Source organism: Bison bison, unplaced genomic scaffold (assembly GCF_000754665.1).
Source record: "Bison bison bison isolate TAMUID 2011002044 unplaced genomic scaffold, Bison_UMD1.0 scf7180017864063, whole genome shotgun sequence".
Lineage (NCBI taxonomy): Eukaryota > Metazoa > Chordata > Mammalia > Artiodactyla > Bovidae > Bison > Bison bison.
Genome location: NW_011494635.1, coordinates 4,944,671 through 4,957,732, shown reverse-complemented (window position 1 = coordinate 4,957,732; position 13,062 = coordinate 4,944,671). Strand labels below are relative to the sequence as shown.

The following is a 13,062-nucleotide window of genomic DNA, read 5'->3' as shown; positions in this document are numbered from 1 at the left end:
AAAATATAATACTGGATTTTTTAACTCATATTTTTAGCTTACCAAGATACTTAGGCTATGTTTCAAGAGAAGTATACAACCTGTAGATTGAAGTTTATTTATCTTCATAAATAAACAAATGCACATATTTGTCTAGGAAAATCACAAGGTAAACCCTTCAAAGGTAACTGTTATCCAATGGGTAAATACAGCTGATCATCACTGCCCATCCTGTCCCTTCTCTATCTAAATATTCTGTCATATATATGTATTATTTGAATCATCAGGAAGAAAGCGTATTCTTACTTTTAAGTCTATGCTGTTTCATAAACAGTTTATTTTTAAAAGAAAAAGCATGGTTTCAGAAGTTCAGACATTTTATTTAAACTTCTTCTTCAGGTATAAAAATTTTCTTCACCACCCTAGAAGTAACAAGTTATGGTAGAACCACAGTGAGAGCTGAGAGTCAATATTCTTCATGGTATGGATACTCAGGGTGGCTGAGACCACTGGAAGACAAAGAGGTGGATTCATTTATGAGATCTGGCATCATTATAACATAGTTTTAATTAATGTAATCATTTTCCCCTGCCGTAAATAGAATTAACAATTAAACATGTTCACTGGTCCCTGAAAGAATAGTGGGCTGCAGGCACTGTGCCCTTTGTGTTTCCTGGCTCCCTGGGCTCTGAGAGAAGGTACACCAGGCACAGGGCTTAGGGGCACAAAGTAGTGAATTTAGTCACCACAATGTTAACTGTGGAAATTTTACTGATGGACTGTCCTGGTCCCCAATCACATTTCTGTTGATCAAGGATGAAGCCCTGGAGGAAATCTCTGGTTTGAGGTCTGCAGGAAGTAACTGGCTGACTCCTACACTAGAAATCAGGACTGTCTTCCAAGAATTAAGCTTTTTAAAAAGCTTAGTTCCCCTGCTTACCTGCCTGCAGCAAAAAAAAAAAAAAAAACTGTGTGTGTGAAACAGTCACTTACATTAGAAATTCATAGTATCTTAGATTTCTGTTGAGGCCATCAATTGCTTTCATGTCATCCGGACTCAGTTCAAAGTCAAACACCTGGAAGGAAGGAACAATCACATTAACCTCTCCCGGAAGGAGCTGGCCTCCCCCTGGGGACTGGAGGACTTTCCAGCTGGATGGAGACAAGAAGAGGGGACAGGGAAGACGTGTCTGTCCTCAGCTTCCAGGAGAACAACCTGGGTCCCTCTGCTGAGTTCTCACCTTTCCTTCCCACACCTTCTCCTTCTCTGTCCACCTCACAAACATTACAGCACATCAGTCCCTTATCTTTCTGAGTGAATCACTTGTGACAGAAAACAAACTAAAATCTGCTTTTCCAAACACTCTGCTTTAGACACTCCTGATTCGATACTGAACCTGAGCTAACATTAGACTGACTGCCTCTCCCTAACACGCCCGAAGGGTGACAGCGTTCAGCTGAAGCAGTGTGGGAAGGAAATGCCCCCTTGAAATCCTGTTCAGAAATCTGTTATGAAACTTGCTCATTATCTATGAGTAAATCTAACGAAACCTATACATCAATGCCTAAGTGGAGAAGATCCCTGTGTTGGGGAAATGTCCTGGAGAAGGAAATGGCAACCCACTCCAGCTTTCTTGCCTGGAGAATCGCATGGACAGAGGAGCCTGGCAGGCTACAGTCCATGGGGTCGCAAAGAGTCGTATACAACTAAAGCAACTAATGCTTTAGTGTAAACAGCTATGAATGAATGGTGTTTAAAACATTAAAGAACAACAAATTATTAAAAATTCACATCAAAGTCATGAGAAAAAAGCTCAACTTTCTAAAGAAATACATTTTACAGAGTGATCCAGTGATTCAGTGCAACATGAACATGACTTAATTACATATTCCTTTGTGGAAATCCAAAAAGTGATACTAAATTTTAAATAAAAGAACAGCCAGTCAAGAGCAGTCAAGACATCCTTAAAGACAAATGTATAATTCTGAGAAAAAACACTTATTTTCCATTTTTAAAACACAGAACAGAAAACTGAATAGTTAAATAGAAGAGAAGGGCCACAAATGTACTTATGGACACTTATTATATGACAGAGTTGATAATGAAAATCTATTAAATACATTTAAGTAAATAAACATATAGGCAACCATTTTTATATCATATTAGAAAATCAGTTTCAGGTGTATTTTTGAATCAAATTTGAATGGAAACAGAAAAACAATTTTTCAAGGGCCCATGCACCTGACCCTAGACATGGCCTGACCTATAACTTGCAATGGAGACTGAAATGTGCAAGAAGTGGTGACTTAGTTCTGAGCTGAGATAATGACATGGATTTTTTCCCCACTCCCTGGCTTGAAATCACAGCACTGTCCTGAGATGAAAATCAGGTTAGCTGACCACAGCCTAGCCAAATATATATGAAAAACTACATGGAGAAATGTGCAGGCTCCTCTGAGAAGAGTCATATCCACCTGCTACAGCAGAACTGCCAAGCTGCTCTGCACTGAACTGCAAATGCATGAGGGAGCCCAGCCAAGAGGACAACAGTTGAGCTGAGTGCAGGCAGAATCTCAAACCACAGAATCAAGAGATGCATAACTGATCTCTGCATTAAATCTTAAAACTGGGGAGAGTTTTCTGTACACCTATGCCTAAGGGAAGAGCAATGGTCTCTTACACAGAAAAAAAATGAGAGACATCATGCAAAAGTGGACAAAGTCTTGAAGAGGAACTTCACAAAAACAGAAACTCAAGAAGGTTAAATATATGAAGATGAAACCTTATTGGTATTCAGGAAAATGCAAAATAAAACCACGATGGTTTGGAGATGAAAGATTGCTGCCATAATTTTCATGCTTCAAAATTTACATGTGGATCATGTTAGAAATGGAGCCATTCAGGAGTGATTAGGTCATGATGGTGGAGCCTTTGTGAATGAGATTTCAACAATATCACAGTCATATAAGAAACTTGAGAGAACTCTGTTGCCCCTCAACCATGTTAAGATACAAGGAGAACTTTATGACATAGAGGAGGGGCCATTACATGAACATACAGGCACCCTGACCTCAGACCTCCAGCTTCAGAAATGTGAGAAACAAATTTTCATTGTTTCTGAGACATCAAATCTGTGGCATTTTGTTAAAACAGTCCAAATGGCTTAAAATAATCACATAATGCAATTTCATCCATTGAGAATGAAGGTAAGAAGACATCATTTGTACAAGGTGATAGGATAAACTGAAGACCTAGCACTGTAACTAAAATCTCCATTTTCTGTCCAAATTTAATTTCTTGGGCTCCAAAATCACTATAGATCGTGACTGCAGCCATGAAATTAAAAGACATTTGCTCCTTCTAAGAAAAGCTATGACAAAACTAGACAGTATATTAAAAAGCAGAGACATTACTTTACCGACAAAAGTCCACAATCAAAGCTATGCTTTTTCCAGTAGCCATGTATGGATGTGAGAGGTAGACCATAAAGAAAGCTGAGCACCAAAGAACTGATGCTTTTGAACTGTGATGTTGGAGAAGACTTTTGAGAGTCCCTTGGACTGCAAAGAGATCAAACCAGTCAATTGTAAAGGAAACCAGTCCTGAATATTCATTGGGAGGACTGATGCTGAAGGTGAAGCTCCAATACTTTGGCCACCTGATATAAAGAACTGACTCATTGGAAAAGACCCTGATGCTGCAAAAGATGGAAGGCAGGAGGAATAGGGGAAGACAGAGGATGAGATGATTGGGTGGCACCAACAGCTTGATGGACATGACTTTGAGCAATCTACGGGAGTTGGTGATGGACAGAGAAGCCTGGCGTGCTGCAGTCCATGGGGTTGAAAAGAGTCAGACATGACTGAGCAACTGAACAGAATAGAACCCTCTGCAGCCAAGCCACCTCCTACCACAGTAGGAGGAGAAAACCATCAGGAATACATACAAGGCATTCATGCAAAGGGAAGAACAGGTAATTCATCTTGTCTCAAGGGAAGTCTTGAGAGACAAAGAATGACCCTCATGAAGGATATTCCTTAGGACCCCTCTGCCAACAGCTCCACTCATCACCTGTATGTTCTCTTTGATCCGCTTCTTGTTGTAACTCTTGGCCAGAACCACAACCCCACGTTGTACCTGGTAGCGAAGGGCAACCAGAGCTGGGGTTTGCTTGTGCTTTTTGGCAATGGCACAGAGAACCGGGTCCTCCAAGAGAACGGGGTGGTTCAGATTCACCCTGGAAGAAAATTCAGAAATGCTGAGGACCTGAGACTAAGTACTCAGTTCATGAGTAGTTTTCCCAAACAAATAAAGTAGGTACACTCTACACCAGTGCTTCTCAAAGTGTGGTCCATGGACCAGCATCATCAGTATCACCTGGGATTTTGTTAGAAATACAAATTTCATGGCTTAGCTGAAGAGAAACTGAATCAGCATCTCAACTGTGTCACCTCCCATTCTGTGTTTACAAAGCTCTGCAGGTGGTTCGGATGCATTATTGACCTCAGACCAGGATTGCTAAAGTTGCGGGGTTTTTCTTTAATTCTCAGAGGTTGTTTTTCTTCTATAATCAAGGGCATGAATCGAGAAACAGAAGGGAAAGACCACGGATTGTTTTTATTTTCACTTTCCTATTGATAAAAAGTAAGTAGCTTCAAAATCAGAGACATGTATTCCCATATTTACAAAAATGGTTCAAGTTTAGTTTTTTCTATCATAATAGACCTGAGAATTGTATATGATTATCCCAATTTTAGGCATAAGGTAAATGAGATTTGGAATTTCTATTTTTAGAAACGTGTTATTAGTTAACAACTACATAAATCATGGCATAAGCTTGTGTCTCTGGTCCAACTAGGGGATTATATATAGATTTTTAATGCATATATCTGTTAATGATGAGTCTACAAGCTAATACAATGTATGAAAAATGTCTGGGTAATGGGAAGTTAAAAGAGAAGAAAATATTCCATCTGTCCCCTCTCTGCCCTCTGCTTATGAGTTATCTGAGTAGTGTATTTTAAAATATCTCATCAAAAATTGAATTTTAGGGAAACTCCCACTTGTCTTCAACAGGATTCAATACCATTCTTTTATTCGTTGGGATCCCAGAGCACCATAGGCAACAAGAACAATATCATGTGACTTGCAGAAATCCAACAGCTTGCTCTGGTTGAGATAAGGGTGACATTCCACCTGTAGAATGTCAACAGAGAAGAGTGTCAGATTATTTGAAAAGGTAATATTAATATGACAGATAAAGATTAAAATTTTTAAGTGCCTAAAGGAGAGATAAACTGTGGAAAATTCTGAAAACAATGGGAATACCAGACCACCTGACCTGCCTCTTGAGAAACCTATGTGCACGTCAGGAAGCAACAGTTAGAATTGGACATGGAACAACACACTGGTTCCAAATAGGAAAATTAGGAAAAGGAGTACATCAAGGCTGTATATTGTCACCCTGCTTATTTAACTTATATGCAGAGTACATCATGAGAAACGCTGGGCTGGAGGAAGCACAAGCTGGAATCAAGATTGCCGGGAGAAATATCAATAACCTCAGATATGCAGATGATACCACCCTTATGGCAGAAAGTGAAGAGGAACTAAAGAGCCTCTTGATGAAAGTGAAAGTGGAGAGTGAAAAAGTTGGCTTAAAGCTCAACATTTAGAAAATTAAGATCATGGCATCTGGTCCCATCACTTCATGGCAAATAGATGGGGAAACAGTGGAAACAGTGTCAGACTTTATTTTTTGGGGCTCCAAAATCACTGCAGATGGTGATTGCAGCCATGAAATTAAAAGACACTTATTCCTTAGAAGGAAAGTTATGACCAACCTAGACAGCATATTTAAAAAGAGACATTATTTTGTCAACAAACATCTGTCTAGTCAAGGCTATGATTATTCCAGTGGTTACATATGGATATGAGAGTTGGGCTATAAAGAAAGCTGAGTGCCAAAGAATTGATGCTTTTGAACTGTGTTGTTGGAGAAGACTCTTGAGAGTCCCCTGGACTGCAAGGAGATCCAACCAGTCCATTCTAAAGGAGATCAGTCCTGGATGTTCTTTGGTAGGACTGATGCTGAAGGTGAAGCTCCAATACTTTGGCCACCTGATGCAAAGAGCTGACTCATTTGAAAAGACCCTGATGCTGGGAAAGATTGAGGGCAGGAGGAGAAGGGGATGACAGAGGATGAGATGGTTGGATGGTATCACCGACTCAATGGACATGGGTTTGGGTAGACTCCAGGAGTGAGTGATGGACAGGGAGGCCTGCGTGCTGCGGTTCATGGGATCGCAAAGAGCTGGACATGACTGAGCCACTTAACTGAACTGAAAAGAAAGATCGCAACATTAAATGTAAACTGGAAATATCAACATCTAGAGAGAAATAGAGAAAAGTGTGCTTATACAGTTAATTTTTTCACAGACCATGGATGGAAGAACCAGTCCAAGACTGAGTAATCAAAAGGTGTACTCTACATTTGGTAGATATTCCCGAGTAAATGTTTTATCTTCTGTTAGCATCATCACAAACCTTTAACTTCACCCTCTAAACTGGATGACTTTCATCATCTCCAGCACATGTTTCTGTTCTGTGCTCCCTGTTGAGACTCATAAATGCTGAGACAACAAGACTAAGGATTCAGCCATCAGAACCCAACACAAACCCTTACCACCCATATCAGCTGATTTGTTACTTTATTAATTTACTTCTCATTCTATGTTTTCATGGCTTCCTTCCTATACACAGTTCATTTCAGGGCACTTTCCCATTCAATCTTGTCATCCTTTAATCTCAGGGAAACACCTCCTACCTCTACTTCTAGGTTCTACCTACAATTCAGCAGGATGCCCTCCACACCTTTTCCATCCAGACTACATAGAGATACTATTTTGGGTTCTAGTCACACCATCCAGATAGAGATTCTGTTCTCTAGAGTCCTCTGTCCACAAAGGTCGGATGAACAGGAGGGAAGGAAAGACAGACGTCTGGCTTTAGTGCGAGAAGGAGGGTCTGAAGAGCAGGAGAGAGAGGAGCTGAGTTGCTCACCTGGTTGCAGACGGGCTTATACTTGAGCCCCGGCTTGTTTAGGATCTTCTCCAGCTGCTTACGGTTGAAGTTGGACACCCCGATGGACTTGGTCAGCCCTGCATCCTTACACTTCTCCAGGGCCTGGAAGGGAGGGGTGGTGAACAGTCACTTGGAATGGACAATAGAACAAGAACAAATGCTGAAAAAATCAATAAACATGGTCACATTCAAGAACTAGTGTTGAAAAAAAAAAAGAACTAGTGTTGAGTATCAAGAGGAAAAAATGGAAGAAAGTCAACACATAAATTGAAGAATTACCATTTCCTGAAGAAGACATATATGGAAGGAAAAATGCATTGTCTTCATTGTCCAAAATTCTCCATTTCGTTCCTCCATGGAAATATTTCAGCAATGGTTTCCTCCCCACAACCTCAGCATCGCAGCCCTTAGATTCATGAACTGCTGAGTCTGATGGGCCACAGCCCATTCTCACAGGTGGAAGAAATGAAGGAGGTTCCCCCTCACCTGGATCCTCCACTTCTCTCCTCCCTGGACTCACCTCCCATGTGTGACAGAGATCCACCAAGTCAACTATCAGTTTTCCATTTTCATCTTTTGGAAATAATTCCTCCCTTGGCTGGAACAGAAGCAGAAATATTGGAGATGTGATAAAATAATTTCTCCACATTTAGCCAAGCTGCAAGTCACCAGGAATTAAATCTCCATGAGGTAGGTTTACAACTTTCTACATTTGCGAGGTGATTTATGTATGGAGTTGTAAGCAACTTCTATAGGAGGAAGGCTTATTCTATTGTCTTACACTTATTATATGTTACAAAAAATACAATTTTTATATGTCCTAAAAAATAGGGACTTCCAGTGACTTCTGTGAATTTTGTCTGTTTCTTGTACTTGCCTTTCTTGAAATGTCTCTGGTCTGAGAATTGCTGTAAGTTCCATGCTATAATTTCCAGAATAAAAATTGAAAGCTACACCTGGGCTAGATACTCAGATTTCCTTTTCCCTTTGAGTATCAGATGCCCTAGAGCTGGCATGTGAACCAGCAAGGCTCTCATTAGGTTGGCATGGAGTGTGGAAGAGCCAGACATGCTCTCAAATATTCATGACCCTGAGCCTTGAAATGCCCCCAAAATCATACTTGCCACCAATGGAAAATGTTCAGTAAAAATATAGTAATGCCATGATAAGGGATAGAAAAAGGAGACATTTCTGAAGAGTCCTGCAAATCCTCAAATTTCTCGCTCTGAGACTTGCAGTCTACATAGTCCACTTAGCTATTTTGCATTAGATGGTTTGAGTTGATTTCTGTAACTTGAAATCAAGAGTTCTAAGTAAACCATTCTTTCTTTTTGATTTCTTTTTTTATTGAAGGATCATTGCTTTACAGAATTTTGTTGTTTTCTGTCAAACCTCAACATGAATCAGCCATAGGTAAACATATATCTCCTCCCTTTTGAACCTCCTTCCCATCTCCCTCCAAATCCCACCCCTCTTGGTTGATACAGCGCCCCTATTTGACTTCTAAGTAAAACATTCTTAATGACTAAGTGCAGTCTAAACATCTCATCGTAAAGTAGGGCAGGACTGTAGACAATGTCTCCTAATTCCCTATAAAGGTACAAGGTTTAGACTCACCCAAGTGGGAGCACCACCAAATCTGCTCAACTTAAAAGGATGAAAGACAAGATAAAGTCATCATGTTCAATGTAAGGCAGTGTCATGCTCACCACGGCTTCACCAAACTCTTGGTTCATGAAATCCCCAGACACTCAGGAGTCATAACCAGGACTGTGTGCAGAACTCACCTATTTCTACTTCCTCAAGTTTTTCAGGCAGAGACTCTCAGATTATTAACTCCTTTGTCTCAGAGGCATGTAACAGATTCAAAGAAACTCAGTAAATAGATGACCACAAAGGCTTATTTGGGGGATTCTACTCTAGCATTATCATCCCTTCAATCTACTAATAAAAATCTTAATTCAACCATCCATGCAAGTTGACGCACATTCTAACACAAGATATAACATCGATGTGATCACACATATTTCCGACCTTCATAGCCAGTGGAAAATGAATAATATAGAGATCGACATAGTCCAGTTGAAGATTTTTCAGTGACTTTTCCAAGGCTGGTCTGACCAACTCTGGTTGATGGAAAGTGCACCAAAGCTGAAAATATTAAACAATAGAAATTTTATTAATAATAATTAGGAAAGTTTCTTTTGGTTTTACTATGTGACTTGTGGGATATTACTTTCTTGACCAATGATGGTAATGTGCCAACTCTTAACCACTGAACACCAAGGATTTCTAATACCTTAAGAATATACCAAGAAGCATAGTTCACCAATCAACTCTTCACCAAACAAATGATCCCATTATATATTAGCCACCAGGGCACACTCACAAGCCCACATATTCACACACACAATACACAACACCTTTGACGTGTAGAATATGTCTTCTCTCTTCACAGTGCCATCTGCAATCTTGCTTCGAATGGCCTGGCCAACGTGCTCTTCATTTTTGTACACATAAGCACAGTCAATATGGCGGAACCCAACCTCTATAGCAAATCTGGTAACTTCCAGAGCTTCTCTCTTAGGAACCTACATAAGCAACAAAGGCAGAATTTTAACATCCACATGATTAAGAGATTGCTAGCACAAGCTTTGATCTTCCAAAGAATCAACTTTTCTTCATGTCTTTGATTAGATCTGTATGTGTGGTGCTGAACCCTGGACAGTTTCCCTGAACATTCCTAGTCAGATTTTAAATACAAACCCAGTAACCCTTACCTCCCTAATGATCTATGGTTGATCACAGGCATCAGAGGACTCTAAGCCCACCTCCCGGTTCAGTGGACCTAAAGGACCTAGCATAAAGTTGTAGTCATGAATAAGATTTATACTATAAGATACTTGAAGCAAAATCAACAAAGGTGTAAGGTATATGATCAAGACATTAAACTACAGGAGATAGTGAGAGACAGGGAGCCTGGCCTGCTGCAATCCATAGGATCACAACGAGTCAGACATGATTTAGTGACTGAACAACAATAATAACAAAAAGCATCAAGGAGCAAGGTGAAAGCGTCTAAGACCACTGTCTACCAGTGAAGATATGTGGAATATACCAAATATAAGCTGTATCTATTCAAGATGTACAAAGTAATGTTCTTATATAAGGATCCATTGTTGATGATCACTGAAATCAAGCTAGGTAGCAGATCCCTCATTTCACTTACCTTATTTTAGGGAGTTTGTAAGAAAACTTAAGATCTAGTGTCTACAAAATCTCAGGGTATAACCCATTATTCATAACTATAGTCATGGTGCTTGCATCAGGTCACCAACTTATTCATCTTATCACTGAAGGTCTACATTGTTGACAAACATCTTTCCATTTTTTGCAGATTTGTCTCCAGCTTCTGGTCTTCATTTCTCTACTCTATGTTTGTATAAGTTCCACTATTTTTGATTCCACCTACAAAGAGACTTCATTGGTGGCTCAGATGGTAAAGCATCTGCTTACAATAAGAGAGAACCAAGTTTGATCCCTGGGTCAAGAAGATCTCCTGGAGAAGGAAATGGCAACCCACTCCAGTGTTTTTGCCTGGAAAATCCCATGGACAGAGGAGCCTAGTAGTCTACAATCCATGGGGTAGCAAAGAGTCGGACACGACTGAGCGAATTCACTTTCACTTTTCACAAAGACATCATGTAGTATTTGTCTTTTTATTTCTGGCTTACTTCACTTAGCTAAACTTCTCCCAGTACACCTGTGTGGTTTCAACCTGTGTGGCAGTATTAACTTTGTTTTAAAGGCTAAATAATATTCCATTTCTTTTTCATGTGTCAGAATCTTTCCTATTTCAAGGAGGTAGATAATTGGTGTAACCACCCTCTGTTGGGTTCGGTCCTGGTCTTTCTTAAACATTTGGGCATTCAGGGATGCACTGAGGAATGGACCAGTGAGCTTCAGTACTAGCCTGGACACATTACTCCCCTTACCATACTTTGCACTACAAAGTCCTGTCTTCTCTTTCCAAAATGCCTCTGAATATTTCCTTCTGTTTTCCAAATGAAAAAATGAGATGCAAAGTTTCAGGATCAGAACTTATCACAACTATATTCTCTAAAGACAAGACGGACAGCAAACTTTCCAGCTTCAGGTCTAGAGACTTGTCCACTAGTCCCTTTTCTGTCTAAGCACTGAAAACTACACTTTAATAAAAAGACACTACAACACGCAAGGATACATTACACAACCTGGCCTGTAAGATGGTAGCTTATCCCCTCAAATGACACTATATTTTCCATTAGAAGTTTCCAAGGAGCAACCAAAGTACAAGGCAAAATAGAGCTAGAGTGTCTTGTCTGGCACCTACCAGGCACCCCACGGTAGAAAAGCAATTCTCTCCCATTAGTTCCTATTCACCTCATCCTTAGGACCTTCCACCTCAAATACTTCTCTGGGTCACACCTTTTTTTGAAGGAGGTAAGAGTTCTGGAACTAATGAAATACATAGAGAAACCCGGCTGTTGCAATCGCCCTCAAAACAAAACAGACAGCCAGTGATCTTGACAGCCAAGAATCACCTCTTCTGCAAAGCTGAGAAAGAAACAGAAACTGGGGGAAACCCAAAGTAATCTGCAGGTGAGCACAGCCTCAGACCCTGATGCAGAGTGAAGACTGGATGCTCTCTCCCCTTTGACAGGACATGATTCTAGCCTGGATAGTGGCTAGAGGAGCTAGCCAGGAGCTCAGTGCTTGACAACCCAAGTCTCTTCCACTCATGTTACATCCACTACTATTTATATCTCAAGCCCATACCAGTACTTATACCTCTGGAGGTACAGCGGTGCCAAATCCCAGGACAGGAATGAAGTGGCCATCATTAAGCTTAACTCTCTGGCCTTTGGGATCCATTACCTGTTTCACCTCTGAATAAGCAGACTGATCTTTTATTCTTCCTCCATAGATTATAAAATACAGGAAGTTAACACCCCAGCTGACTGTCCAATGATAACAGATACATTGGAGGAGGAGAGGATTAAACCAGTGCCCATAGGGTAAGAAGAAAAATGAAGCCAGTTACATTGGTAGTTTGTTTTGTTTTGTTTTTTATCAGAATAACTTCAGTTGTATAATGATGAAACGTGCCAAACAATTATTGACCAAATGTTACACAGAAACCTCCACATACCAGTCATTTCACATTTCTAATTATAAAGCCCACTTCTGATCAAACATCAATTGAAACAACTATTTCATAGTACAGAAAGGCACACTAATTACACAATTAAGAAGTGATGATTAATAAGCATTTTCTAAAATGTAATCTCTTAAGAAAGAATAAAAATGTAAAACAAACCAAATTTGCCTTTTTAAATTTTCCAGCAGCAAAATTATTTTGCTTTACACACCTGTGGTGGTAGAGGTATAGTCAGTAAGTCATGTCCGACTCTTACAACCCCATGGACTGTACCCTGCCAGGCTCCACAGTTCATGGAATTACCAGGCTAGAATACTGGAGTGGGTTGCCATTTCCTACACCACAGTATCTTCCTGATCCAGGGATCGAACCCAACTCTCTTGTGTCACTTATATTAGCAGCTGAATTCTTACCACTGGGCCACCTAAGAAGCCCTTACAGACCTGTCTAGGGTGAAATTCTGAAAAGGATACCAAAACCAGACATTTTGGCAAAGTGTTTATTGGCGTTAATCAAACAATTTGTGGATACTGTGTGCAGGTCAAACAGGCTCTTGAGTATTTATACCATGTACTAAGTTACATAGCTTTTTAGAGTACTTTTATAATGTAACCAAGGCTTCAGCAGTATGTGATCTGTGAACTTCCAGATGTTCAAGCTGGTTTTAGAAAAGACAGAGGAACCAGAGATCAAATTGGCAACATCTGCTGGATAATCAAAAAAGCAAGAGAGTTCCAGAAAAATATCTATTTCTGCTTTCTTGACTATGCCAAAGCCTTTGACTGTGTGGATCACAATA

The 13,062-nt window shown here is 40.1% G+C and overlaps 1 protein-coding gene across 1 annotated transcript; it reads right to left on the bottom strand.

Annotated features, from left to right (window-relative positions):
* Positions 1-387: 387 nt before the first annotated feature.
* LOC104985990 (dihydrodiol dehydrogenase 3-like) lies at positions 388-11,977 on the bottom strand. The gene is made up of 9 exons (XM_010836391.1): positions 11,894-11,977; positions 9,487-9,654; positions 9,098-9,214; positions 7,584-7,661; positions 7,043-7,165; positions 5,067-5,176; positions 4,052-4,217; positions 973-1,055; positions 388-488 (listed from the first exon to the last, which is right to left on the bottom strand). The coding sequence occupies exons 1-9, from the start codon at positions 11,975-11,977 to the stop codon at positions 446-448; spliced, it is 972 nt and encodes a 323-aa protein (XP_010834693.1). The 3' UTR covers positions 388-445.
* Between the last annotated feature and the right edge of the window lie 1,085 nt (positions 11,978-13,062).